Raw genomic sequence first — 27,752 nt, 5'->3', positions numbered from 1 at the left:
GGTTTTTTTATTTTTATTTTTAATATTTTGACAAAATACGATATCTAAAAGTTAATTTTTTTAAATAAAAGAAGTAATCGGCCAAAATATCATTTATTATTCCGAATTTTTCGAAAACATACATAAAATTTGCTATGCAGTGAACATCATCATTAAAATACTATAGTCACGTATCCACATAAGAAGCACGATATAGGAGTAAGAAAAAAATCTCTACTATACAATTTCCAAAAAAATATATATTTTAATTATTATAGCACATATATATGTTTTCTAGTTTAATAGAATAATTGAAGACCAAAAGCATCAAAATAGCCTTGAAAATCCCACCACAACCTAGACAAACAAATTTAATTTGGATCAACCCTAATTACTCTCAATCACCATTAGTCTTTGCTGCTCTCTACTGCCGTACCATATATCATGAGAGTCGGTGTCAGTAAGTAAAAACGACGACGTACAGCGATCCATTGATCAGTCGAGCGCGGCTCAAATCAGATCACATCAGATGAAGGAAACAGATATTTAGCCTTTCCACCAATCACAGCACGAAACGTGTCCTCAAAAACAAACCCGGTTTCCTCAAAACCACTCATAGTCGTACTCTTCCGTCGTCTTCCCTGATTATTCGACTTCAACTCTCACAATTTGAGAGCCATTCTCCTCTTTCTCTCTCTCTCTCTCGATTTTCTTTTTCCATTCCACCATACGGTCAAAATCCTAATTTGGTGCAGAATGAATAATATTCTGCTCTTCTTTATAAACACCAAAATATTCTCTCTCTCTCCCTTTTTCTTTTTCGGCGTGAGCAGTACATACGATCGTCCCTCACTCAAAGCTCTACTACCGCCACTGAACTGGATCCACTGCTTCAAGGTTCGTACCTCGTGTTATATAACTTGTATTTACATGTATTACGTTTTTCGTGCTTAATTTATGTTTATATGTGCAGTCGTTTGAGGAAATTAATCATAGATTTAGAATGCAATTAGGGCTTGTAATGTTAGGTTTATGATCAGGTTTTAATTATTCTGCATTCATTGAATCCAAATTCAATTTTAGTCTTTCGGATTCTCTGTTTCTATCTTATCCAAAGTTAGTGTGTGTATCATGTTTTGTTTTGTTTTTGTGGTACTTTTGATCTGCGTATGTGTGGCCATTGACCAGCACTTTAGTTTTTTCTTTTTAAAATAACATATATATATGGAAGTACTGCAATGTGACACTATAATTTCATTGAATTATGACACGAAAAGTACCTTTGATGTGATGTGATGTTTTGAACACTATCATATGTAAATTTGAGTTTTATAATTAAGTTAATCTATCGTTTAGTTTTGTTTCAAATCAAATCATCAGTATGAATCGACTATCATTATTATCCGTACAATTGATTGTCCATGAAATTAATAATATAATTGAAGTTAATATTAAAAGAAAAATATTTGTATATATATATATATGCTAGTAGCTAGCTAGAGCTACGTGTCAGTTGGCGTGCTCTTTTTTTTTTTGTAACCTAGTATAATTTTGCTCATAATAACAAGAATCATTATTATTATTTTGCTTAATCCAATGCTGGTGATAACCAAGGAGAAATCCCTGAATAATAAACAAACTACATATATTTCTCCTTCAATATAGGGCAATTATGTCCTTGCATCAACCAACATAATTAATTAGGAGCAACTTGAAGTATTCATACCGCATTAATCCATTTCATGCACTTAAGACATTAATATATATATATATGTGTGTACTTTTTGTTTCCCATGAGAAGACATATATATACTATTACTTGTAAAAGACTACATTTTTGTTTATATTCATGGCCAGTAGGAGTAGCTAGTAGTGAATAAGACAAAACGTGATGGAGCTATTGTAAAAGGATAACTGACCCCATGAGTAGTATAAAAATTTGTTTGTCCTTCCCTTTTCACAGATCTTTATATGTTTTGCTATAATATTTGTCCTTCAACTTTCATATATGGCTTAATTAAACATGACCTAGAGCAATCAAAATTATCTGGGATATAATGCTTTAAACATACTTGCCAATACGGCTCGCAAACCATGGCCATGTATTGATTCAAATGCCAGAATTTCAGATCGAAAAAGAAAAAAAATCAATTATGTACTGTTATATTGGTAAGTACTCGTTTCTAGTTACACAGTTTGTGTAAATAATGTAAGTAAGCTCCTTTTAAAAATGGCCATTGGCGAGACATGTATATATATATATGCTTCTTTAAAATGAAACCGTTGCAGCACATGAAGGTCATAACAATACGTTCAAGCATTACCCTTCTTTGTACATAAATTTCTGAATGACATTTGAAATGGTTCTTGTTCACATTTTAAGAAACAATTAATGTGTTTGTTTGAAATGGTTCTTGTTCTCTCTTGGCAGTTTTAATATTGTATATGGGGATAAGTGTAGTACTGATCACCAAGGACTATCCTTGCACAGTGAAAAGACAAGTGATTGATCTGATTATTTTTTTACCTCTGGTAAGTGAGGCCAACTAACCATGAACTAGTGTCAGTTAGATTTTCAAGTTCTTGTACTACTCAAATTATCGAGTTAATTAGAGTTGGCTATATGGTTTGCTGCTATAGTGTCACATACAGATGCATGCATACATACATATATATATTCTCATTTCATCTTATGTTATATAGTACTACAGAGTTAGGTTATTATTGCGACTTTAGCTCTGAGTAGTCACGAAAGATAAATACACTTGGAGAGTAGGTATATCTCTTTACTGATTTTGGTAGGAATAGGCTGTGAGCTAGAGTGACTTTTTTATACTGTTGAATTTGCTTACTTCTGGCTTGAAAGTTCCCTAGAAATCTGGAAATGATTGAGAATAAGTTTTTCTTTGCTAGTAGGATGCTGTCTGTTTTACTCATTTTTTAGAGAATAACTTATATAGCTGTGCCTATATCTAAGAAATGGGACCAAGTGACTTGTTGCTTTTACCATTTTAATTAGGTGCCTTCCCTTTCTCTGGCCTGCTTTCTTTTGTTTTTTGTTTCTTTAGTAAAAAAAATATGGTTAATTTGTTTTGCCCGTACAATTTCTTTTCTTGATTTTTGTCGTGTTGTAACTTTTTATTTTTCAAGAGATTTAAATTTTTGTCGAGGTGTATATGACTTTCATTATACAATGACCAGAAATTTATAATGGGACTGAAAACCCCCCTCATCTTACACCACGTTGGGTAGACAAGAAAAAAGAGGAAACTTGATAAGAGAGATAAGTAAAAGAAGAAACGAGTGGAGATAAAATAATATTGTGGTACCTAGTAATTTTGTGTCTCTTCTAAACGGAGAGAAAAATTTTGTAGAAAAAAACTTTAGTTTTACAAATCAAACTTTTAATTACTAATTTGAGGATAACCAAATAATTTTTAAATAAATTAGATTTTTCTCCTCTCTACATGTACTAAACAATTACTATTTTCTTCCTACCTATCCCAAGGCCAGAGATAATAAACCACCCCACCTCTCATGATGAGTCACTGTTTAAACTAGTGAAACACGGATTATAATTTATGCATATTTTACATTATGTGATTGTTTGGGGGTACACAACTGTACTCTTCTTCCTATATTGCTAAAGCTGCAATGTTACTGTTTTTATGTTAACGTCCGGAAGAGCAATTACAATCAATGATTTACTCCATTTTTTAAAATACTTCTCAAATCAAATACTTTTCTATTTTACCTCTTAGTTTTATATTATAACATACATCATATTCTCTATATATTTCTCTATATTATTTAAATATTATATCTTTAAATATATTTTATTAATTAAAGTAAAATAAAATAATTGAAAAAGAAAAAATAAATAATAAATATATATATACTAAATGGGAGAGAGAAAGCTTATAAAAAAATATTAAAATATTATATAAAGGATATATAAATGTTATGTAAATGTAAATATGGATTAATTGGAGTTTGTGCATATCTATTATAAATATATGTATAAAGGAGCTGATAGAAAGTATTTTTGTGAGTTTTAGCTAAATATTATAGAGAAAATGTATTACAAAATACATCACAAAAATATATTTTTTTTTATAATTTACCTCAAACTTTTACCATGTACCATATGTCAACTTCTCTATTTTTTCTCTACATCATTTAAATATTATATTTTTTAAAAATATTTTATTCATTTTAAGAAATAAAATAATTAAATGTAATAGTATCACACTCATATATATATATATACAAAAATTTATAAAAAAATAATAAAATATTTATACCTTGATGAATAGTATTTCACTACATATAAAGAAATACTATTCATTTAGAAATATTATTCATTTAGGTAAAAAATATAACTTTTACATCATCCATTAAAATACTATTTAACAATTTTTTCTCTATATTATAAAAAATTAGACATTTTATCTATGTGCTCTAAATGATTGCATTTTTTTGCCTTTGCCTTTGTTTTTGTTTTCTTTTTTCTTTTTTGTTTCAAAGTGAAAATGATTGTCTGTCCAATATCGGTCCCATGGAAATGGTTAAAATGTAGCTCAAACTGACCCAGCTCACGTAGTAGAGTAGTACCACTACTACAGTGGGGCAATTATTTATATTCTCACCAACTGCATTACACACATAAACGACAATTCGTAATTATATTGATGAACTGAAACACAGCAAAACTCATAATTAATTTTGTATAATATATTTAAATATACGGTGATTATTCAAGTACAACAATATATATATATATATATATACATTTTTATCTGGTGGTTATGCTGAAGTAAAATTGTACGAATAATATTCTCGTTTTTTCGGTGGGTTACCTGCTACGGTTTTTTTTTTTTTTTTTAAATATAGATATATAAATTTGATTTCATTAATTGATTCAATTTTCTCATTGTCCCCCTTTTTTTTTCCATTCCGAAAAATCTTTAAGGAAAAGTCTATATATTATTTTCATGGAAAAGAAAGATCAAAACTCAAAGTATTTCAAGGGCTATGTACGTAAATTACGAAGGAGTTTTTTTTAAAAATATCCATGTTAACGTGTGGCACAATACTCTGATTTTAATTCTAGACGACGAAGGATATTCCCATTTCAGGAACATAATCATTAAATGGATTATTGCATATAAATAATCAAGCCATACACTCATGTTGACTTATTGGATCTCCTTTCAGATCTTATGTTCTAAATTCATGTAATATTATTATATAACTAACTCTATGCTTTGATGCTTCATTCCGTTATATTTTTTAATAATGCAACAAATCTTAGCCACTCTTTTCAATATTACTTTATATATTTTTATAGAAATATACATACAGAGAGAAATCGGAAAGAAAAATAAAAAGCTTGACTGTTGGAGAAAATTTTGTTGGGAGCTATTGTTATTTAATATCTATCGGGGTCACTTATTAATCTTTTAAAAGATGTTTATTTAAAATATAAAATTTGAGGGGTTATTTATTAAAAAAAAATTAAAAATATGGGTAACGTTTGGAAAGAAAAGTACAAAATTCAGAAGAACTTTAAAGGTCAATTGTTAAAATATTAAAAAATATCAAGGAAAAAAAGAGTCAGAGTTGTTGGCTCCGTTATTGTTCCCTGCATGTTACCATTATGGGAGCAAAACTATCGTTCTTTAATACTCCTGCTATATCTCAATTCCTTTCCTTTATTTTATTTTAATTTTGACTAATGATATTTGCACCAAGCAACAAAACAATACACTATCCGATGTGATAATTTTATAATTGTGCACCTAAAATATATACTCAAATATTTCATACAGTGATATAATAATTCAATTATATAATAAATTAGTCTAGCAATCACATTTATTAAAATTAAAATTTACTATTTTAAAAAACAGTAATTCACTTGTGTGTAATATTGACCCACAATACTACATCAGTTATTGTAATATTTTTATGCTAGGAGGTGTCTTATGTTACACATATCTTTTTTAGATTCTGACTGGCTTTATAGAGTTCAACTCCTCTGTTTTTGCTTCTATATAATTTTTTTTTTTCTAGTTTGCTTTGAAGTGTTGTTTCTGATGGGCAGCCCCTCTAAGCTTGCCTTTTATCTATATGCTTAAATAAATATATATATTAAGGAATTTTCATTTTAAAAATTAAATAATAAATTATTTAAAGATAAATATATGTATAATATTCATAAACATATTGTTTAAGTAAAAATAATTAAAGGTCATAAATCCACTTTCTGGGAACTATTTGGCCCCTCCATTGAAGCTAGGGACAACGTGAAATGTTTCCGATAAAAAAAAAAAGACGACGTGAAATGTTTCCTTTTTTATGACTGGCTATTGTAAACCGTTACTTTAAATCGAAATTGATTACCTTAATTAGGTAACAAAGTTATGAAAGTCATTGGAACATTTTCTATATGTATAGCTAGTGGCACTGAATTTAATTCTACGCAATTTAGTTCTATTTGTCAAAAGTGATGATCAGCCGAAATTGCGGCGTATGTAAGAATTAGTCCCCTAGATGGAGAGGAAAAAAAGTAAAGGTATAACAGAATGAGGCAGTTCTCCCAATATTTATTTTATGCCTCATTTGGTGTGTTATTTATTAACTATTTTATCACGAGTTCTTTTTTTTTTTTGGTTTAACTTTTTAATAATTATATATTGAATAAGCCATTAAATACTTCATTTCATAGCTTCCCTGCTGATCAGGATTCCAGAAATATATAAATTGACGGGAGTGCTTTTGTCAACAATGAATTTTTTTTTTTCGAAAAGAGGGAAAAACTAATTGTTCTTTATTCAATCTAGAACAAATTAAGTTCTCTTAAAGAATTTGTTTTGTTATTTTCCACCAAACTCCAAGCTATAGTGGTTTAGAAGATTTACTCATAATTACTAATTTGATATTGATATTTGAATATATCTATATTATAATATTTATTAACTTAAATAACAAACACTACAACATAAATGTTGTTTACCGGCGGAAATATTACCGGCGAATATAGTCCGCCGGTAATAATACCATCTTTACCGGCGGAATTCGTTTTCCGCCAGTATTAATCTTTTTTTTTTTTTTTTTAAATTATTTAATTATTACCGGCGGGAAATTTATTATTACCGGCGGACATCCCGCCGGTAATAAGCAGAATTTATAACCACGGCAAATTTACCACTCATTCAATTTTTCAATTATTGCCGGCGGATTATTGCCGGCAGACTCCGCCGGTAATAATATTTCGATTATTACCGGCGGATTATTGCCGGCGGGCTCCGCCGATAATAATTAAAAAAATATTACCGTTATTTAAGTATTGTCGGCGGAGTTATTATTGCCGGCGGACCTCCGCCGGTAATAATAATCTATAAATATAACACATTCTTCTTCTTCGCGGCCGATCGTCCAACTCTCCCTAAAAAAAAACCAGAGAAAACCATTCGTTTTCAAACGCTATCTTTGTTCGTGGGCAGCTTTGGTTCATCAAAATTTGATTTTGGGTATGTATTTCTTTTAATAATTTATTTGCTGATAGTATTTTTCATCAAATTCATGTATTTCATTTAATAATTTCTTTGCTGACAGTTATAATCTTTAGTTATGAACCATTTATCTTTTTATGTATAGGTTACTTACAGTATCCCTTTCGCTTTGGCATCCATATTTTCGACCAAATTTCTGATGCTAGTCGAGGTAAAATTTATTTTGTTAATTATATATATATTGAATTTAATTATTCCATTAATTTATATCTAATATATATATATTTTAGGGCTTTATTGAGAGTACTAAATCTTGCTATTGTTGTACACTGGTAATTAATTTTCTATTTCATACATTTTTATTTTGTTCATTTAGTTTTAAAGAATACTAAATAATTATTTTTGGATATTATTAATGTATAATTTTTTATTATTGTTAAATTATTATTATATTGTTAGAATGTTATAATGTAAATTTGTTATAGTTTAATTAAAATTATTTTAATATTGTGAAGTTTAGATTTTAATAAATTTGTTATTAATTATTAAAAAAATAGTTTAATGGTAGAGAAATAAAATATTAATAAATAATATAATAAATATTTAATTATAGAAAAAAGTTATTTTAATAACTTAGATAGTAATTGATATAAGAATAATAAAAATTAAATAATTAAAAATTTATTTATTAAAAAGTAAGTATTAAACAATATATATAAACAATTATTAATTAAGTAATTATATAAAAGAGTAGTTATATGATTAATTAAATAAAAATAATTTCAATTAATTACATATTAATTATTAAGTTTTTAGAATAGTTATAAATAAATATGTTAAATAACCAAATAAATAATTTATTAATTAATTATATAATTAGGAAAGATTTAAATTAATAATATGATAAATAAATAATTAAATGAATATTAAATAAATAAATAAATAATTAAGTATTAATTAAATAATTATTTTTTTAGTAAAGGAAAAATATTATATTAAATAATTAGGAAACATTAGATAATAATAATTTATTTAAATAAAGGAAAAATTAGATAATAATTATCTAATTAATTAAATAATAAGTAAAAATTTAAATTAATAATATGATTAATAAATAAATAAATAATGAAGTATTAATTAAATAATTATTTTATTAGTAAAAGAAAAATTAGATAATAGATAACTAATTAAATAAATAAATAAATAAGTATAAATTAAATAATTAGTAAACATTAGATAATAATAATTTATTTAAATAAAGGAAAAATTAGATAATAATTAACTAATTTATTAAATAATAAGTAAACATTTAAATTAATAATATGATTAATAAATAAATAAATAATGAAGTATTAATTAAATAATTAATTTTTTAGTAAAAGAAAAATTAGATAATAGATAACTAATTAAATAAATAAATAAATAAGTATAAATTAAATAATTAGTAAACATTAGATAATAATAATAATTTATTAGATAATAATAACTGATTAATAAATTGATAAATAAATAAATAATGAAGTAATAATTAAATAATTAATTTTTAGTAAAGGAAAAATTAGATGATAGATAACTAATTAATTAAATAATTAATTATTTACTAATTAAATAAGTAAATAAATAATTTTAGGATAAATTAGATAAAATAGCATAAAATATTATGATAAAACATAAAATAGCATAAAATTATTAAATGTGTTATAATATAATATAAAATTATTAAATGTTTTTATAATATAATATAACAATTATATTATAAAAGCAATATAAAGTAGCATAAAACTATTAAATGTTTTATAATATAATATAATAATTATAATTGTTTATATTATAAAACATTTTAAAGTCGTTTAAAACTATTAAATGTTTATAATAGACTATTATAAACATTTTATAACACTTTAAAAATATAAAACTATTCACATATCGTAAACTTATATACTTTTATAACACTTTAGATGGCGATTGACAAGACTTGGACGACATTGAGAAATCGTGCTTGTCGAGAATATTGGAACGGTCTACAAGCTTTTTTGACGATGGCGTCGGAAGATAAGGATTCCTCTGGTAGAATTAGGTGTCCGTGTGTTAGATGCATAAATAATAGGCTTGAAACTTTACCTATGGTGAAAGCACACGTATTCGATTGGGGTTTTCATCGAGGTTACGAGAAGTGGATATATCACGGTGAAGCGGAAGCAGATGTTGCCAATGTGGTGGACGCCAACGATGATGATGTTGATGAGATGATTCCAATGGTCGAAGACTTCCTTCTACCTACAACCGAAGAAGTTGAAAATAATCCTGCGGCGGGACAATTTTATGACGATCTGTTTGACGAGATAGAGGCTGAGTTATATCCTGGTTGTAATTGGATATCTTCTCTTAATTTTTTAGCAAAATTATTGCATTTGAAAGTTAGAGGCAAGATTCCGAATAAAATCTTCGATGAATTACTGAAATTACTAAAGCTTGCATTTCCGAAGGGAAATTACTAAAGTTGTATTTTTAATTTGGATATTAATTTAAATAATATTGATTTTATTTCTAAATTTTTTTAATTATAAGTTTAGTTATTTAATATTAATTATATATAATTTATAAAAATTAATTATTTTTTTTATATATATATTTTATTATTACCGGCGGAGACTTCCGGTAATAATGTGTCAGACGTGAATTCTGACCAAATTATTACCGGCGGGAGGCTAGTTCCGCCGGTAATAATGACTTTTACTGACCGGTTTTTACGTGCGGATTATTGCCGGCGGAGACCGCCGGTAATACTTTTACCGGCGGCTTTCCTGACTATTGCCGGCGGTTTTCTCCGCCGGTAATAGCTTGTTTTCTTGTAGTGAAACATTCAGGTTTTATTTTACTTATTTAGTATACTCACTCCTTTTTTAATATAAACTATTTTATTAATACAATTATGTGTATAATATACCAATTAGATATATTAATTTATTACAATTTCTTAATTAATTGCTTTGCTAATTATGACCATAAAAAAATTTCTTGTTTTCTTTGCTTTTTACGATAAGCTGGCATATTAAAAGATGGAGTTTTCAACCTATGTTTTTTTATACAAATAAGTAGTAAATGTTTATTTAGAATGAACAATATTCTATGTTCGTATTCTATATTTTATTTTGTTATCATTTATTATTTTAGCTCTTAAAAAAAATCACATAAACCACCAAATGGTATCAAAATACTAGTTCTTTATAATCATTATAATTCTATTTCTCAATTCACTTTGTGTTGTACTATACTACTACACAATTAATAAAATAATACTATTTAGTATCCTATAGAATTTGTTTGTATCTTATAAAAAATTTACTATTTAGTATCTTATCTAATAATATATGCTACCATATTTAACTACTCATTGGATATATCATATACAAGTTAGTATACAATCAAATATACTTATTGATATCATGTATAATTTGGTACTAATTGGTATCAAAAATAACTTGTTATGAGCTAATATGCAATCAAATACTTATTGGTAACATATGCAATTGTGTATTAATTGTTATGTATTTTGGTACTAGTTAGTATCCAAAATAATTTGTTATGATCAGCTAGTATATAATATGATACTTGTTGGTATCTTATGCAATTCGGTACTAATTGGTATCCAAAATAATTTGTTATGAGTATGATATCTATTGGAGTCATATGTAATTTGAAACTAATTGGTGTCTCTTAAATGTTGTTGTGTATAATATGCAATTTAAAACTACTTAATATCATACTATAATATATAATTAGCTTGTATATTTTATAATGTGATAACGTATTTCTACTTTAAAAATGATTATAAAGAATATTTTATTACTACATTTAATAATTGTTTTAATGAGTGTTAAATATTTTAGGAATATGTTATTAATAATGAATGATTTAGGATATGAATTAGTTATATAATTTGGTATATTATTTTTCTTATAACAAATTTGTAGTTATTTTATTATACTGGTATATAATTGTAAAGTCACCTATATATTTCTATATATCCGTTCTATATAAGTTAGGCATGTTTCATTTAGTTTTCATGCAAAAAGAAATAATTATATAAATAACCCAATATAGTACAGTTTTCTTAATTCTCTTTAAACCTCATTTGGTTAGTTGATAATTTTTTTTGTGGGGTTGGTTGGTAAGTTGGATAGTATTAGATTGGATTAAAAATAAAAATTACTGAGTCGATTATTTATCGACAACAATTTAGGAGAACATATATATAACTTAGATCGAAATATATATGTAATTACTTATTTTATTAATTTATATGCATATATTATATGTGTGTGCAAATTGGATGAGATATGATATAATTAGTCTAAATTATTTATTAATTAATGGAATCAAATTATTCAATAATAAGGAGATTAATTAAAATGTTAGCTTAATTAAAAAAAACTCTGTAATTACTTCAAAAAATAAAGTTGATCTAATTAAATCCAATGCTATATCGTACTTTTCAAATATCCATTTGATCAGTATGCATTGGCACGTTATAAAATGTTGAAAAGATGAATGCATGATGCATGCATTATTAGCAATGCAATGTAAGAATATTAAATCATATTTTAGCTTACCAATTAACACATGACACGTCATTATATTAAATATGGTACAATAAGTGAAAGAGAATTGATAAGGGGCAACACTAGCCCAACACCACAATTAGTTGGCATATCACTATTGGTGTAATCTAATATCGGTCCTACTTATTTGAATTTAATAAATATTATGGGATATCGCTAACTAATCATAGGGTACCACCTCATGTGATGCACCTTAAGGTGTCAAATAGCAACACTAAATCGTAACTTTATTCTTGCAAAATATTCAAACATCTTTTGATTTTTTGAAATCTAAAAAAGCAAAGAAAAAGTGATCGTTTATTTAGATTTTGCCATTTACTTTTGTTATTTTAATGCACCCTTATTGCTTTGGAATCTTTGCTTTAATTGGGAGTGATTATATAACAAATCGACCGATAAGTTAGATCTATTAAATCAACATCAGATTTGGTTAATAAGCCCCTTTCTATTTACGTCTCGCCAATGGAGTAATTATTTTTTTTTCCTTTTTAGAGCTTAAATCATTATTAATTACGTACTTAAATATTGATACGTAGATGTTTCTTTACTTACATGTTGCTGGTGTTCCTGTTGTTAATACGATGATTTGAACTACTAGAACCAATGAAATTAAAGTACTCAAATATACATATTAGTTAAGAATGCTTATGTTATTCTTTTCTTCTTCCCCCTACCATCTTTATTAACAGCCTGATATTTAAGTAAAGAAAAAATATCCACATGGGATCAAAGAGAAATAGAGAATCTCCATCTCTGCCTAAAAACTTAATTACACAATTTGGTTTTGATTCATGTAAATGGCATATTAATGGTCCCCCACCCTATTCTATTAGTTTTAAAACCAGTGATATATAATAATCTAAATGTAAATAACCCCTCAATTAATTACCCCTTTTTTCTATTAATTAAGAAATCGTCAGAAATGTAGGGGTTACAATTTTTGTACTATACCTCATATTATTGTAGATTAATAAACTAAATAAGTTGGGTTTATTTCATTGGCTCTTTGTTGATCTTATGTAGAATTTTGGGGAAAAAAATCCCACAATTTCAGCACAAGGAGCAGTAGTGCTGGAATCTAATATTGTTCAATATGAAGGATATATATATCAGCGTGATTCAGGAAGCATGTCTCTAAAACTTATGGAGAAAATGGTACCACCCTATGCACAGCCACCAAGAATTATAAAAATAAAAGAAAAAAGATTAGAGACTTTATTTACTTATATTTTTTATATCGTTATACTGTATAAATATATATATATACATATATATATATCCATTTCATAAAAATATATGCATATATAAAACTAACTTTATCTTTGTTTTTAAGGTATGTGTTTGTGTTTAGTACATGATGGTCCCGTCCCCATGGCCCTATAATTCGTACAGATAAAGTTAATGCTTTATAAAGGATTTGTTGTTTTATATATTTAAATAGGTATATGTAATTTATAGTCCCATTGGGGCTCGTTGCTTACATGGTCCCCCAGCATTAATTCTTCTTAGGTTTAAGCACTTGGAGATGCAAAATTTTCCACATAAAGGGAAATGTGTGAGTTCTAATGGGATCGCTTTCATCAGAATTTTTAAGTCCGTACCTTAAATAATATAGTAAATTAGCAAATCCCACTAACCAACAGAATAATATATTATACCATTTACCCAAAATAAAAAATATATATTATAATTTGCAGTCCAACGTTTCAAAACAATATTTATGGACCACATTGTATCGTATTAATTTTCATATGTATTATATATAAAAGTCTCTTGTTACAGACTGGGAACAAGATACCTCCATTCAGACCTATCACCAATATCTTTTCCTGAATTCTTTTTCTTTGTTCCAATAAGGAACTACGAACCAACTTGTGGGGTTTACATTACACACATGTATAAATATATGATATATGTATATATATATATATATATATAGGGATGGTGTTTGGACCTCTCTATATATAGTAATGGTTAGATCCCCTAAGGCCTTAATTCGAAATTATTGTGTGGTTAGTCTGTCTTTAATTATGATATGTGCGCCGGTTGTGATTCTCTATCTCTGTTTTTGCCTATATCCAATATACCATTCGTTTACAATTCACACCAAACCAGAGAGTACTTGATCACCGAGAGCACGGGTCGTGTCAGACATGATAAATTGATGCTATACATATATAGATGCCAATATATTTCCTGAATAAACTTTGAACTAATACAATAATTTTTTTAAGGAATATGGAATTAGAATTTGGCTTATATTTAAGTTTATCTTAGAAGACGCAATTAGCAAGGTTGAGAATCTTCAAACATAAAATATTCGACAATAATAGAAATAAATAAATAAATATAAAAGAAGAAGATGAAGAAAAAGCTTCCCAAAGATCCGATACTCCTTAATTAAGTTACAACAATCATGCTAGCTCGGAATATTAATTAACCAACACACACATATATATATGTGTGTGTTCCCACATAAATTCGGGTACAAATATATACTATACATAGATTTTCTTGCCATGATTTGAAATTAACTTATAACGAAGGTTATCTTCAATTTCCAAATGAAGGTATACAATCCACAATTTGATGACTCGGATCCTATATGCCTTGTCCAAAATAGCAATAATTTGATTTAATATCATATGTGTGTCTGTGGTATCTATATATGTATATTTGTCAGGTTCCACTGTAGTTTACAAGGCTCTGTACTTATATAGCTTATAAAGTTGTCTCAAGAAAATGCTAGCTAACAATTTGGTCACAATATATGTTGACACACACAGATACACATAATCACTTAACAATTTTATAGAGCTTATAAAGTTGTCTCAAGCAAAATACATATATACACACATATATGGTGGTTATACTTTCATAAATAAAATAAAAAAAATTGTATATCTTGTCTTTAATAAATGTTAGATGTTTGAGTTGACATATTTAATAAAAAAAAAATCACCAACTACCAAATTGATCAGAATAAATAATACTAACTCATATACATAATGCTTATTTTATTTTTATTAAATAGAAGAACTGGAAAATTTTAATTTTATAAATTTATTTATTGAAAGTAAGAAAAAGGGTATAGTTTTTTTTTCAGCTAGAAGAAAGGTATAGTTATACATACACCAAACCCATATAAAGACAGAATGTATATGTATTAATGAGAAACATAACTAAAATAAATTTGAAAACTAAAATATCAACAAAATCTTTAGAGTAAGAACAAAAATTCATAGTATATTGCTACTCTAATTATGAGAAACAAACTCATCCCCAAATTCATATAATTATTCATACATATAAATAATAATTAGATATATCGATGTAAACTAAACTAAGGAATGTTTAATTGTCTCTCTGGGGTACTAACCTTACAAGTATTTTCATGAAAGTTAGTTATGGAAAAATTAATGGGTGGGAAGAAAAAGAAACATAGTATAGGTAGCCAGAGGCAGTGATATTATTAAAAACAATTGAGGAAATATTAGAAGAAATAAATAATAAGTTATGAGTAGTACATAATAATAATAATAATAATAATAATAATAATAATAATAATAATAATGGATTGAAAAGAAAGAAAGGGGCCGAGAGGGAGGTAGCGGCGTCCCCAATCTGGTCCCGCGCGGAAAGCTAGCTTTTTATTTGTCTCTCGTTTTTCTCCTTTTATTTGTTTCACTGCTCAAATTAAGTCTCTCTCAGTCTCATATGACGAGATCCCCCGTACGGAAGGCCTGTAAATCTGTGGCTCAAATTGAGGCATATATTTACCACACCCACACCCACACCCACACCCATACCCATATTTCGCATTCTATAAAAAGTTCCTCCTTTCTGAGTACTCTGGAGCTCCTCTTCCTTTCTTTTATCCTTCTCTTCTCTTACAATTCTCTCCTTTTTTTTTTTTTTTTTAGTTTCTTCCTCTCCGAAAATCCCACCCCCCCCCCCCCCCCCCCCAATAAACAACTACTTCCTCAATTACCCCCTACATCTACTCATCCAAACTCTAAGCATATACAACTACTTTCTCTTTCTCTTTTAGTCCCATCTTTTTCGTATGCTTACTTCTCCTTCGCCTTAGGGTTTTTCTGACTGAGACTGTTCATTTTTCTTATTCCTTCTCTGGGTTTTGAAAATTAAAAAAAAAAAAGAGAAATGGGAAGAGGTAGGGTTGAGATGAAGCGGATCGAGAACAAGATCAGCAGACAAGTAACGTTCTCAAAGCGACGGTCGGGATTGTTGAAGAAAGCTCATGAGATCTCTGTGCTTTGTGATGCAGATGTCGCTTTGATTGTTTTCTCCACCAAAGGAAAGCTCTTTGAGTTTTCTTCTGACTCCAGGTATCCCCCACACCCCATTGTATATACTTCATTTTTCTCTTAGTTTACCTTAACATTATTTATACTTATTAGTATATGTACCTGTATATTATGCTTACAGAAAAAAGAAATATAAATATACATGGTTGTATATGGTTGGTTTCCTTTTCTAATTTGATCAGAAATAACTATGTATACATTTTTTTTTTTTTCGTAAACTGCATATTATATTTTATTTTGACTGTTTGGCCCCAGCATTAAGCAAACAAAAACAAAAATTATCAATTTTTGCTCAAATCTGTCAGTCATGTTGTCCTACAGTCTAAAAACACCGTGATCTTTCCCTGTGTGTGTCTATATGTTTTTTTTTCTGTATGTATAAAATGTTGTGTATGAACTAACTACATATCTTTTAAGAGTTTTAAGAATTTTCGCCAACAAATGAATGATAATCACATCAAATAATAAAGATAAAAATGTTATTAGTTGATTTTTTTTTCTTTTTCATCTTTCTTCGTACGTACGTGTTGAGATAGGTACGCTTAACAAAAGCTATATTTACTGCAGTTATTGGTCATTTCTGAAGTGTGAAAAATCTTCTGTGAAAAATTTGAAAGTGACCATGTACTAGTACAATATATACATATATATATATATATTTATATTGAAATAGTCCCATTCCGACGAAACAAACAAAAAAATTAAGGAATAGCTAATTATATATTTTATTTGAAATAGCTAGACTAGTAGTACCACCATTCCCTACTTTCATAGCTTCTTAGATCCAGGTGTCGGACTCTGGTGAGAATCCTTGAGCTACGTGTCATGGTCTCATGGGGCATGGAGTTTTCTCATATAATATATATATATATATATATTTATATATATTGCTTGGTTTTAGAACCTAGTATACATTTGTGTATATTAATTGTTGGTAGTGCACACGGGGAAGGGGAAATCTCTAATGTTATATAAGTTGTCGAAAGTGCTGCAATATGATGAAAAAGGTTGAGCAAAAAAATGGTCAAATACGTTATACAGAAGTTGGATCTCTCCACTTACATATGGCTTTATACATATTATAATATATATATATGATTCTGTACCAACTATTTATAAGACTTTATCTGGTTTTAAATGTGATGCTGCTTTTGGCAATATATATATATATATGAAAAATGACTATCGATTATTGCATGAAACGAGTTTTCCCACTGCTCATATATATATATATATAGTATGTGTGTGTTTTGATTAGTCAGTACTTTCGGTGACTGCTTAATTCAGGTACGTTGCCACATATAAAACTTGTGTTTACGTATATGTAATCATATGGTACATTAGCAGCACATGTAAATATATATTATTAATCAGCAAATTAAATTCCTTACATTAGGAATGTAGAGAGTATATATATAACTACAACAAATACTTGGAGCAATGCATGATTAGTAATTAATGCTCTTGATCGATGTTCTTGTTTCGTTGTGGTTTGAGTTGTGTGGTCTTGTTCCCATTTTATACTTCATTATATTCTATCATTTCTTTTTCTAAAACAATGTTATATGTTTCTAAAGTAGTAATAACTAGTGAAGAAACAAAAGGAAAGCAGCTATAATTGGAGCCAATCTATAGCAAAGATTACTTCGATATGTTATTAAAAGCAAAATGATATAAGCTTATAGCCTTATATATTACTATGTGAAATGATGAATCTTGTTTAAAGTTGGTCTGGTTAAGTTGATCATTAGGTACTTTTCCCTTGTCGTATATTTATTGTCCATCTACCCGAATTAATTTCCATAACCAATCAAATGAAATATATTTGAATCGGTTTCTAAAGCTTCACTCCTTTAAATATAGATGTATATATTTTTAAAATATATATATATATAACCAATATAATGTGGTATTCACTTCAATGTCAAAACCAGCTCACAGGCATTATAAATTAATGACAATTGCTTCAATAAATTTATAAAACTACATTTTTGTTTTTTTTGAGAATTCGTTACATGTTACAATAAAAAAATTTATAACTTACTTGATGCTGATGGAATCATCAATTTTTTAGTAAGTAATAATCAAGTAACCTTTACAACTTGTGGTATTCAGAAATTTTAGCTAGATATAGATATTCTTCACTATCACTAGGTAAGATTTGTATCTAGATTTCTATTTATATATATATATATATGCAAATATGTGCATTTAACTAGAGAGAATCAAGAGTGCTGTCCAAAATTTATGCTCTAATTTTTAATGAATTTAGTCAAATAATTTCTTGCTAAAAAAAATCAAATAGTTATTTTTATTAGTTAAGCAAAAATTGAATTATTACATCATGTTTGCTTATTATCCGATGCATTATTAGTTAGATAATATCACATAAACTTTTTTCAGTGAGGCCACATAATTATCCTTTGTGTGAAGTATGATGGATCATTATTTAAATTTGGGTCCAATATTACTTGTTATATTGCTAGCCAGGTTATTACCTCTTTTTTAATAAAAGTAATATAAATTTACATATAATATATATTTATATGTCCGCATATATAGTGAGTTACTTGCATACATATATAGACTATGCATATTATTATATATTGATAAGGATAGTAATATTTGCTGTATATATATGTTTATTCTTAAGTTCTAAGTGTGACTAATTAATACTACCTACTTAATGTATGACTAATTAATGTGAAAATAAGTGATGGTAAGCGTTGACATTAATTGTCTGTTCATGAAGTCAACACATTGATAAGTTGTCAAGTCACCGTACATGAACAAGTTGTCAATTAGGAGATGTGAATAATGGCAAAGAGAGAGAGTCATGAGTGTGTGTATTTAGTATTTATCTCTAAATTTTAATCAAATTACTTGTATTATGATTAGTGGCTCTTATTAATTGAATTAATAGGCGAGACAACCATTAATGAAGTTTTATGCTGACTCTTTAATTGTTAATGAAACTGATTGACGTTAGTGATCACTCTTAATATAATTGACTCTCTAGTTTGTTAATCAAATTGATTGGTGTTATGTTAGTGGTTCTTATTATAAATGATAGAGATAAGAACCAACAATGGAAGTTTTATCCTTTGTACCAAACCGTGCAGTTGGATAGATTTTAGGGTTAATTAATGTGACATACAATAAGAAGTTTATTAGTATAAAGGTGTATTAGATTAATGGAGACTATGATAGAAATTTTATAAAACTACTAAGAGATCATGTTTGGAACAATGATAGGATTTGATTGAATAACTTTATTGTGTGTATTTTGATTATATAATTAGAAAGTAGATTGAAAAGACTAATTCCAACCAACTAATTTACTTAATGTGATAATTTGTTACGATTGTGGAATACCTAATTTCTCGATATAATTTTACATCTCTACACTTTTTTTTTTCTCATACTTTATCATTTGCAAAATAATTAACTCATTCCATATCTTTTGTTTCTCTTTTTTTTTTTATAAAAAAAATTAAATTTATAATGCTATCACGTTGTACTACCAAACAAAATACAAAAGGCACGTGGGAGATTGTCTGCTAGGAGTCAAATTAATATATATCATTGCAATAAATATATATAGAAATTCATATCTAAAAGAAGAAATAATAATGAAGACTGAAACTACCACTTTATAGTCAATTAATAATTCTCATGTGCATTAAAGATGATGGGTGACTCATGACGCTTATTAGATAACACATGAGAGTTAATTTTTTGAGACCTCTAAATTAACCAATTTTCTTCTTTCATATGGAACTTCCGCAAGACATGGCATTAATTTTCACCATCTCTTTCTCACTTGCTACTATACTCCTCGCTCAGTTTCATAAGGTCAAGTTTGCTATATATGATACTTCTGGCTCAGCTTCATGAGGTTGAGGTCAAAATCTCAACTTCATGAGATTATGAGATAGAGTTCATTGTCACGCTTCTCATTCAAATTCATTATGCTTAAGTTGTTAGAGTATTCCACATAGAGTGTATGTGAAAACACTGTTATTTTTCTTATCACCAATTAACTTTTAGATGGAATATCTCATACTTTTTACCATTCCTTCTTCTTTCAAAACTTGTTTCTAACAAAATTATCTATATTGAAACACTTCTTCACACGATTTTGAAATTCAAATTGGAGCTTGTCACTGTCGCGTACAAAATCAGATAGAAGAGAAAGAAGATTGTCAAAAGACCAAGCATCTCACTTGCGCATTTAAGAGAGAAGAGAGAAGATAAATTTGAGAAGAAGATAAATTTGAGTAAATGGATAGAGTGAAGGATTTGACATCCTAAAAATTAAATGCTCCTAATATTAAATTCGACTTATTATGTTTTCCCAAGACTCGTAATAATAGACATCGGTTAACTTAGTAACCGACGTGGTAAAATGACATAATAAGTATATACTCCAGTGTCTTAAAATCTTATATTGTATCAACCTCCTTGATCATTTTCATCATGATCTTCACTCAATTTCATGAGGTTGAGGTTTGCTATCATGCTTCTCACTCAACTTTCATCTTATGAGGTGGTCTCTCAACTTCATAATGCTCCTCTCGATCTTAGCTTCGTGCATTCATTTGAGGTTGTTGTAAGCTTCATGTCATGAGATGAGATCATACTCCTCCTGTATCTTATGAGGTCATATAAGGTTGAAGATATGGATCATGTTTTTCGATCAGCATGATTTCATGAGATCATCAGGGTGGAATTGCTATTATATATATTTTAATTATAACTACAAAAATGTGGTTCCACCACTATATATGACAAAATTTTCTAAATATTATTGATTGTATGTAGGCATTATATATAAAAGATCTCTTTCTAGTAAATTTAAAAAATATATATTATGCTTTTAATTTAATAATTATTCACTAAATAGTGATAAAAGCTCCACAAAAATACATATAATTACTAAAAATATAAGATGATAATATTTTTGTAGATACCTATTTATATATGTATATTTTATCCTAAAGCCACTAATAAACAAAAATTCCTAGTTCCATCACTCGGGATATGACCCCATTTTCTTAGGTTTTGAGACTCTTTTCTCCCTTGTCTCTTTGATAACTATATAGTATTCACATAAATGTAATGTGTATAACATATGTATTCTTTGGCAGGGACATTATTTTTCTCCTAGTGCTGGTATGAGCTATTTTGTTTTGACACTACAGAGAAATTGTAACTTAAATTTTTTTATATGACGGTGTATATTTTAGTTATATCTTCTCACTAATTTTTTAGAAATTGTGTCAAAATTAGAGTTCAAACAGTAAATTATACGTGTGCTTGATTTTTTTTATATGCATGTAAAATAGACGGTTTAAATCTTGATTTTGCCACTTTAAATTATTCTAAATTTTTTAAAAATTGGTATTATCACGTACATCGTCGTATAAATAAAAATTAGGTTATAACTTTTTTACTTACGAAGATAGAAACACCCTACCAGTTAATGCCCCTACCATATATATTCCAGCTTTGCGCATTTTGTCCGAGAATTAAAAGTGGCCTAAATTCATAAGTTGATGAGTTACAAAGTTGTGCTGGGATCCTTTAACTAGTTAGGCACATTTGATTCTGTTTAATTATATACATGATCAGTATATAGTCTTTTTCTATGTATAGTTTTACAAACATATATGTGTTTATAATATATAAGCTTTAGTACGAATGGACTTTGAACATTGAGATTAAACTCGATCTTTTATCTTCTTGTGAAGCATGGAGGAGATCCTGGAACGTTACGAAAGATACTCTAATGCACAAAAGCAACAAGCTGCTCCTACTCTTTCTGAATCACAGGTTTTTATAGTTGATATATATATATATATACACATATATTCTACAAGTCTGCAACTTATTACTATAATAGAGATTTAAACTTCAAATACATTTTACCTTCTCAATCCAAATTAAATTAAGAAGCTATACAGAAATATTCGGATATCGATTTGTAGTATCCCATTCTTATTTTTATATGTAGCTTATTAATCGCATATATATATATAAATATAGGGAGATTTTAATATTAATTAGTTTAAGAATTTTGTTGTAAATATGTATATAGATGAAGATGGAGGAGGGATGTACGTACATATGGATGTTGTATACATTGCATATAATTATGAGTAATAAATGAAACGAATGGTGTGCAGGACAGTAGTAGGTGGACGTTGGAATTCCCAAAGCTGATGAGCAGAGTTGAAGTATTGCAAAGGAACCTTAGGTACGTACGTACTGCCTCTGCCTTCATCTGAGAGAGAGAGAGAGAGAGAGTAAACAACATCAATACTTAATGCTACGCCCTTCCCTTGTGTCTCTCTCTCTGCATGTTCTCACATGTTTAATGACCATTTGAACTCAATCAACAGGAAAACTTTGCTGCCACCTCTGTAATCATTAATTTTTCAGACGCATGTGCGCTAAATTCATGTTTCTCACCAAACAAAATAACAACACATAAGATCTACAAGAGTATTACTATGGCCAACCACTGGCTTAAAAAGTGCAATCTAATTTTATATCTTATATATTTTAATTTAAAATAAAATATGTAATAAATCATTCATCTTACATAAAATATTTCTTAATAATACTCACATAATAATTCAATTACTGATAACTTAATAAGTACTTGTTAATATAGTTTCTATTTGGACCGAGCTGGAAATGGTGCATATACTTTTTCGTCAAAATTAATTTTGGCACAAGTAATAATGTTAAGGGCAAGTTTATTATTTGTTTATTTGTGATGGAAAATTGATTGAGAAAGAAGTAATAATAAATAAAAAAAAACTTAGAGTGTGTTTGGCACCTTAACTAAAAAATAGTTTTTTGTTTTTAAAAGCTAAAAACTGTTTTTTGAAAACAAATTGGAGTGTTTGGCGTTGTTTTCAGAAAACAATTTTTAAAAATAAAGTTACAAAAAACAGAAAATTTTGAGAACAACAAAAAATTGTTTTCTATTGTTCTCAAATTTTCTTTCCTAACTTTCTCACTTCTTATTTTTCATTATTTTTTCTTTTAAATTATTTTATCTCATTATTTATTACAAACTTTTAAAGTATTTTTCTCTTTGTAAATATATTTGTTAATTTTTTATTTAAGATTTAAAAAAAATAACTAAAAAAATTGTTTTTAGAAAACATTAACCAAACACCTCTTGTTTTTTTAAAACTACAAAAACAGTTTTCTGTTCTCATTTCTGAGAACAAAATTTTGAAAACAAAAAACAGAAAGCAATGCCAAATAGGCCCTTAATATATCTATTCTCAATTTTACTAATTATGTGAGAGATTTGTTAAAATTAATTATCCCAGGACAATGTATAGATGGGAAAGAAATCACTTATTGCTTTATATTTTTAACTACGCGCCGTTCAAACCTATAAAGATAACTAAATATAAATGCAATTATACATATATATATATATATATCTGCAGGTGATTGATATTTGTATTTTATTATAATTAAAAAAGGATTCATACCTTTTTAATTTATGTATTTAGGAACTGTATGGGAGAAGATCTAGATCCTTTGAGCATGAGAGAACTTCAAAATATAGAACAACAAATCGATGTAGGTCTTAAGCGCATACGAACAAGAAAGGTACGTAAAATCATATGAGCTTATAATTATTAATACTAGTTACATGTCATGTTTCTGTACTATAAATACATATAGTGTATTCTTATAGTAGTGATGGTTACCTATATGTTTTTTAGTATACTCATAAGTTGTATTTCAATTTTTTTTTTACATGACCGTGTATAATGTGTTTACAAGAGATTTTCTACAAATTTTTAAAAAAATTTGAATAATTTAGGAAGTCGAAATCAAGATTCCAATGGCTTGTTGCATGTGTGCTTGTTTTGATATTTATACTAGGCGAAATCATAATTTCGGCATCCTAAATAATATTCAGAAAAATCAAATGAAAATTTGTCGGAGATCTCTCATGTAACTACATAAAGTTGCAACTTATCCATATTCTGAAAATACTAAATGTAACTAATATAGGGATTTTGTGCAAAATGACCCTCAATCGTATGTGAAAGTAAGTAAATGTCCATGATTTCAATTTTGTAATAAAATAGTCTAACCACCTTCTTAATATTACATATCACCAAATATGTCTTTTAGCAAATTACATTGATACTATTCCATTATAAATATTTTAATATTATGGTATATGTATATTAGTTTTTTTTAATTAGTTTTTTTTTTCATTTTTTTATGGGTTGTTGGTATATCGATCGTTTTTCATCTAGTGTATATGTTTTTTGTGGGATGGTATACCAAAGTTGTATGATTAATATTATATAAAGATTACATGTTTTTTTTTAACTGTTGTTAACACGGTATATGTATTGTTTATGATATAATATATCAAATTTCGTATTGTTATTTCATATTGTTTTTTTCTAAAAAAAAAAGTTTATGATATATAAGTTTACTAGCATAGTATATTAATTTGATATATCATAGTACACCAAATAGATATATTATGCTATTAAACATATATATCATATGTACCATAGTATTGTATATTGAAAAAAAAATCAATATACCATGATAATAAAATTATATACACTATATTTAACAAAAATAAAATTGGTAAATTATTACTCAAAAAATATATTTATCATGCTAACAAAATTATATACCACCATTAAAAAGATTGTATTATATATGTAACAAGATATAAACTAAATATCATCTAAAAAATATTATATATCATACCACAAAAAAAACATATATACTAAGTTGGAAAACAATATATACCAACACTTAAAAATGAAAAAAAAAATATTACTAAAAAAAATGTATATACCATGTTAACAAAATAATATATGACCATTACGTACATATAACAAGATAAAACCTAAATATTATCTAAAAAACAATGATATATCATATCACAAAATACATATACTGAGTTGAAAAATAATATACCAACAAAACTTACAAAATTATTACGAAAAAATGTATATACTATGCTAACAAAATTATATACTACCATTAAAATATATATACTATGATATAAAATTATATACTGCCATTATGTTCTACAAAATAGAAACTAAATATCATAGAAAAAAAATGATAAATAATATACCCACATCCATAAGAAACGAAAAAATCAATATAACTTTAAAATAAAAACTCACTGAACAAAACCAATATACATATAACAATATATTAAAGTTATATGCTTCTAAATAAATGATAGAAAAGAAAAAATTAGAAAAATAAATATATAATCAAATTAAAATTTTGAAAAAATAATCTTTTTCTCTAACTTAAAAATAATGGACATTTATTAATTATCATCCTAAAAATGATATGTCGTTTATTATGGGTATCACTTTAATGAGATGCAAATGAGAGACTTATATGATAAGGGCAATTTAGGTAATCAACAATATAAAAAAATATCATTTCTCTACAATTTTTAAAATGAGTACATTAACTTCTTGATGTCATTATTTTTTGCCATTTACTATCATTTGTCTATATATATAATATATTTATTTATGTATGTATACATGATTTTGGTGCTAGAATGGTGCAAGAGTCCAATCAATTGCTTTTAAATTTGCAGAACCAAATCATGAATGAAAGCCTTTCAGATTTGCAGAAGAAGGTATGTACATGAATATGTTTATCATTTGAGATGCCATTATTTAAAGGACTATATAGTACGTACGACGGATGAAAGTCTTCGGTATGTATCGTATTTAGAATTCAATAAAATAAAACAACCAGGATGAATGAGTTCAGTAAGCTGATCAAATAATATTGTACTGGTCGTATAGTGAGAGATAGCTTTGATGAATATCTGCTTTGTTTTTAAGAGTAATATATATGTAAAGTAGAATTTCATCATTAATTTGAGTTTCAAAACAAAAGTAGTGTTACCAAGAAAACTCCTAGTATGCAATAATGAGAAGTAAAAAACATACCTTGCTGGTTTCTTCACCTACCTAAACAGAAGAGTAACTGATGATAGAAGTTGATATAATCCAGAAGAACAGTATCTTCTCAGTTATAAAACATCATGAATAAAACGACCTTTTCTTATTAGTTTTCAATTAGGGACTGTTGATATATAAATATAGATATATATATATATATATATTTTGTGTAACTTGGCCAAAAGTGGGGGATGTTTAGTAAGTGAGCTCACATTCTTAGCTTCTGACAGGCAAAGACATTACAAGATCGCAACAACTTGATAACAAATCAGGTATATTAAATTTGTTTTAACAATATGTGCTAGCTGCTCAAATATTTTGTAGCTGGTCTTATATATACATCTCTTACTAAGATATCTAAATTGAACAGCTTAAGGAGAATGAGAAGAGACTAGTTGACAGCACAAACTTGAATCAGCAAGCCAATATTAACTCTCCAAACTCGTCCACTTTCTTGCTTCTGGCTCCACCTCCAAGACCACGGTCGCTTCCTTTAACTATCGGGTACTATTTCTCAATACAATAAGCACATAGATATATAAATATATATATCCTTAAATTTTAATGAACTTTGGTTAGTTTGAGCTAAAGCTAATAAAGGTAATGGATGTATATGTATATATATATATATATATATATAAATGGTGCAGTGAGGCTTTCCAGGAAAGAGTACTTACAGAAGAAAACAATGAAAGTCAAGCTCATGAGCAGCCTACCACCATCACCACTCGAATGCCGCCATGGATGCTTCAACATCTGGAAAAATAAACTTTTGGGGTTTCCTCCCCACTTAGCAGGCTGATGAAGTTCCATTGAAATATAATGATAAAAACATGTTCAATAAACTTTTTTTTACTATAAGGCCAAGAAATCAAAGAAATAGATTGTAAATTGACTCATGTCTTTGACAGCCTATTGAGGGAAGTTTTAGGCTTAATTGTAACAAGTGGGCATTTGCTAACTAATGAATGCTACTAGAGCAACTTTAAGTTCTGAGAAACCTGACACCTAGTTTGTGCTGTCTTAGTACATTAATTATTTGCAATGAAAATTTACAATTGTTTTCTCTATACATCAACTGTATCCACGTTGAATGTTAAAAAATTATCCAAAAATAATCTACTTTGCTACTTAAAATTTACAATTAGTGGACTTTCCTACTTCTATTTTCTCTCAAAACACAAAATAAAGTTGTGACTTTGAGATTATTAACCTTCCACAAGATTTTATGAGTCAACAGAAACATTAGTACACGAGATCAGCAAAGATAATAATAGTACTAAATAAAAATAGTGA

The 27,752-nt window shown here is 27.5% G+C and overlaps 2 protein-coding genes and 1 long non-coding RNA gene across 5 annotated transcripts; all 3 read left to right on the top strand.

Annotated features, from left to right (window-relative positions):
• Positions 1 to 306: 306 nt before the first annotated feature.
• Positions 307 to 3,154, top strand: LOC133817842 (uncharacterized). Its single transcript, XR_009885724.1, has 2 exons — positions 307 to 876; positions 2,411 to 3,154. It is a non-coding gene; the product is annotated as an uncharacterized LOC133817842 (long non-coding RNA).
• A 1,126-nt stretch (positions 3,155 to 4,280) lies between these two features.
• Positions 4,281 to 10,077, top strand: LOC133817840 (uncharacterized). Of its 3 annotated transcripts, XM_062250459.1 has the most exons (4): positions 4,281 to 7,514; positions 7,642 to 7,707; positions 7,787 to 7,828; positions 9,455 to 10,076. In XM_062250459.1, the coding sequence occupies exons 2-4, from the start codon at positions 7,696 to 7,698 to the stop codon at positions 9,992 to 9,994; spliced, it is 594 nt and encodes a 197-aa protein (XP_062106443.1). In that variant the 5' UTR covers positions 4,281 to 7,514; positions 7,642 to 7,695; the 3' UTR covers positions 9,995 to 10,076. The 3 variants fall into 3 exon arrangements, 2 of the variants coding, with proteins under 2 accessions (XP_062106443.1, XP_062106444.1); XR_009885723.1 differs by lacking the exon at positions 7,787 to 7,828 and having other exon boundaries at positions 4,288 to 7,514; positions 9,455 to 9,958; XM_062250460.1 differs by lacking the exon at positions 4,281 to 7,514 and having other exon boundaries at positions 7,657 to 7,707; positions 9,455 to 10,077.
• A 5,726-nt stretch (positions 10,078 to 15,803) lies between these two features.
• LOC133817838 (truncated transcription factor CAULIFLOWER A-like) lies at positions 15,804 to 27,528 on the top strand. The gene is made up of 8 exons (XM_062250456.1): positions 15,804 to 16,467; positions 22,200 to 22,281; positions 22,635 to 22,705; positions 23,988 to 24,087; positions 26,084 to 26,125; positions 26,687 to 26,728; positions 26,827 to 26,960; positions 27,107 to 27,528. The coding sequence occupies exons 1-8, from the start codon at positions 16,283 to 16,285 to the stop codon at positions 27,222 to 27,224; spliced, it is 774 nt and encodes a 257-aa protein (XP_062106440.1). The 5' UTR covers positions 15,804 to 16,282; the 3' UTR covers positions 27,225 to 27,528.
• Positions 27,529 to 27,752: the final 224 nt, after the last annotated feature.

The sequence above is a fragment of the Humulus lupulus genome, chromosome 2 (assembly GCF_963169125.1).
Source record: "Humulus lupulus chromosome 2, drHumLupu1.1, whole genome shotgun sequence".
Taxonomy (NCBI): domain Eukaryota; kingdom Viridiplantae; phylum Streptophyta; class Magnoliopsida; order Rosales; family Cannabaceae; genus Humulus; species Humulus lupulus.
This window is presented reverse-complemented; position numbering and strand designations above follow the sequence as displayed.

What these genes read in the sequence shown, in the direction of transcription:
- LOC133817840 (XM_062250460.1), top strand. An exon ending in CTTGCTATTGTTGTACACTG is followed by an intron (nt 7,829 to 9,454) that starts GTAATTAATTTT and finishes ATAACACTTTAG; the next exon opens with ATGGCGATTGACAAGACTTG.
- LOC133817838 (XM_062250456.1), top strand. Translation starts at nt 16,283, where the DNA reads ATGGGAAGAGGTAGGGTTGAGATGAAGCGGATCGAGAACAAGATCAGC. An exon ending in AGCGCATACGAACAAGAAAG is followed by an intron (nt 24,088 to 26,083) that starts GTACGTAAAATC and finishes TTAAATTTGCAG; the next exon opens with AACCAAATCATGAATGAAAG. An exon ending in TCGCTTCCTTTAACTATCGG is followed by an intron (nt 26,961 to 27,106) that starts GTACTATTTCTC and finishes TAAATGGTGCAG; the next exon opens with TGAGGCTTTCCAGGAAAGAG.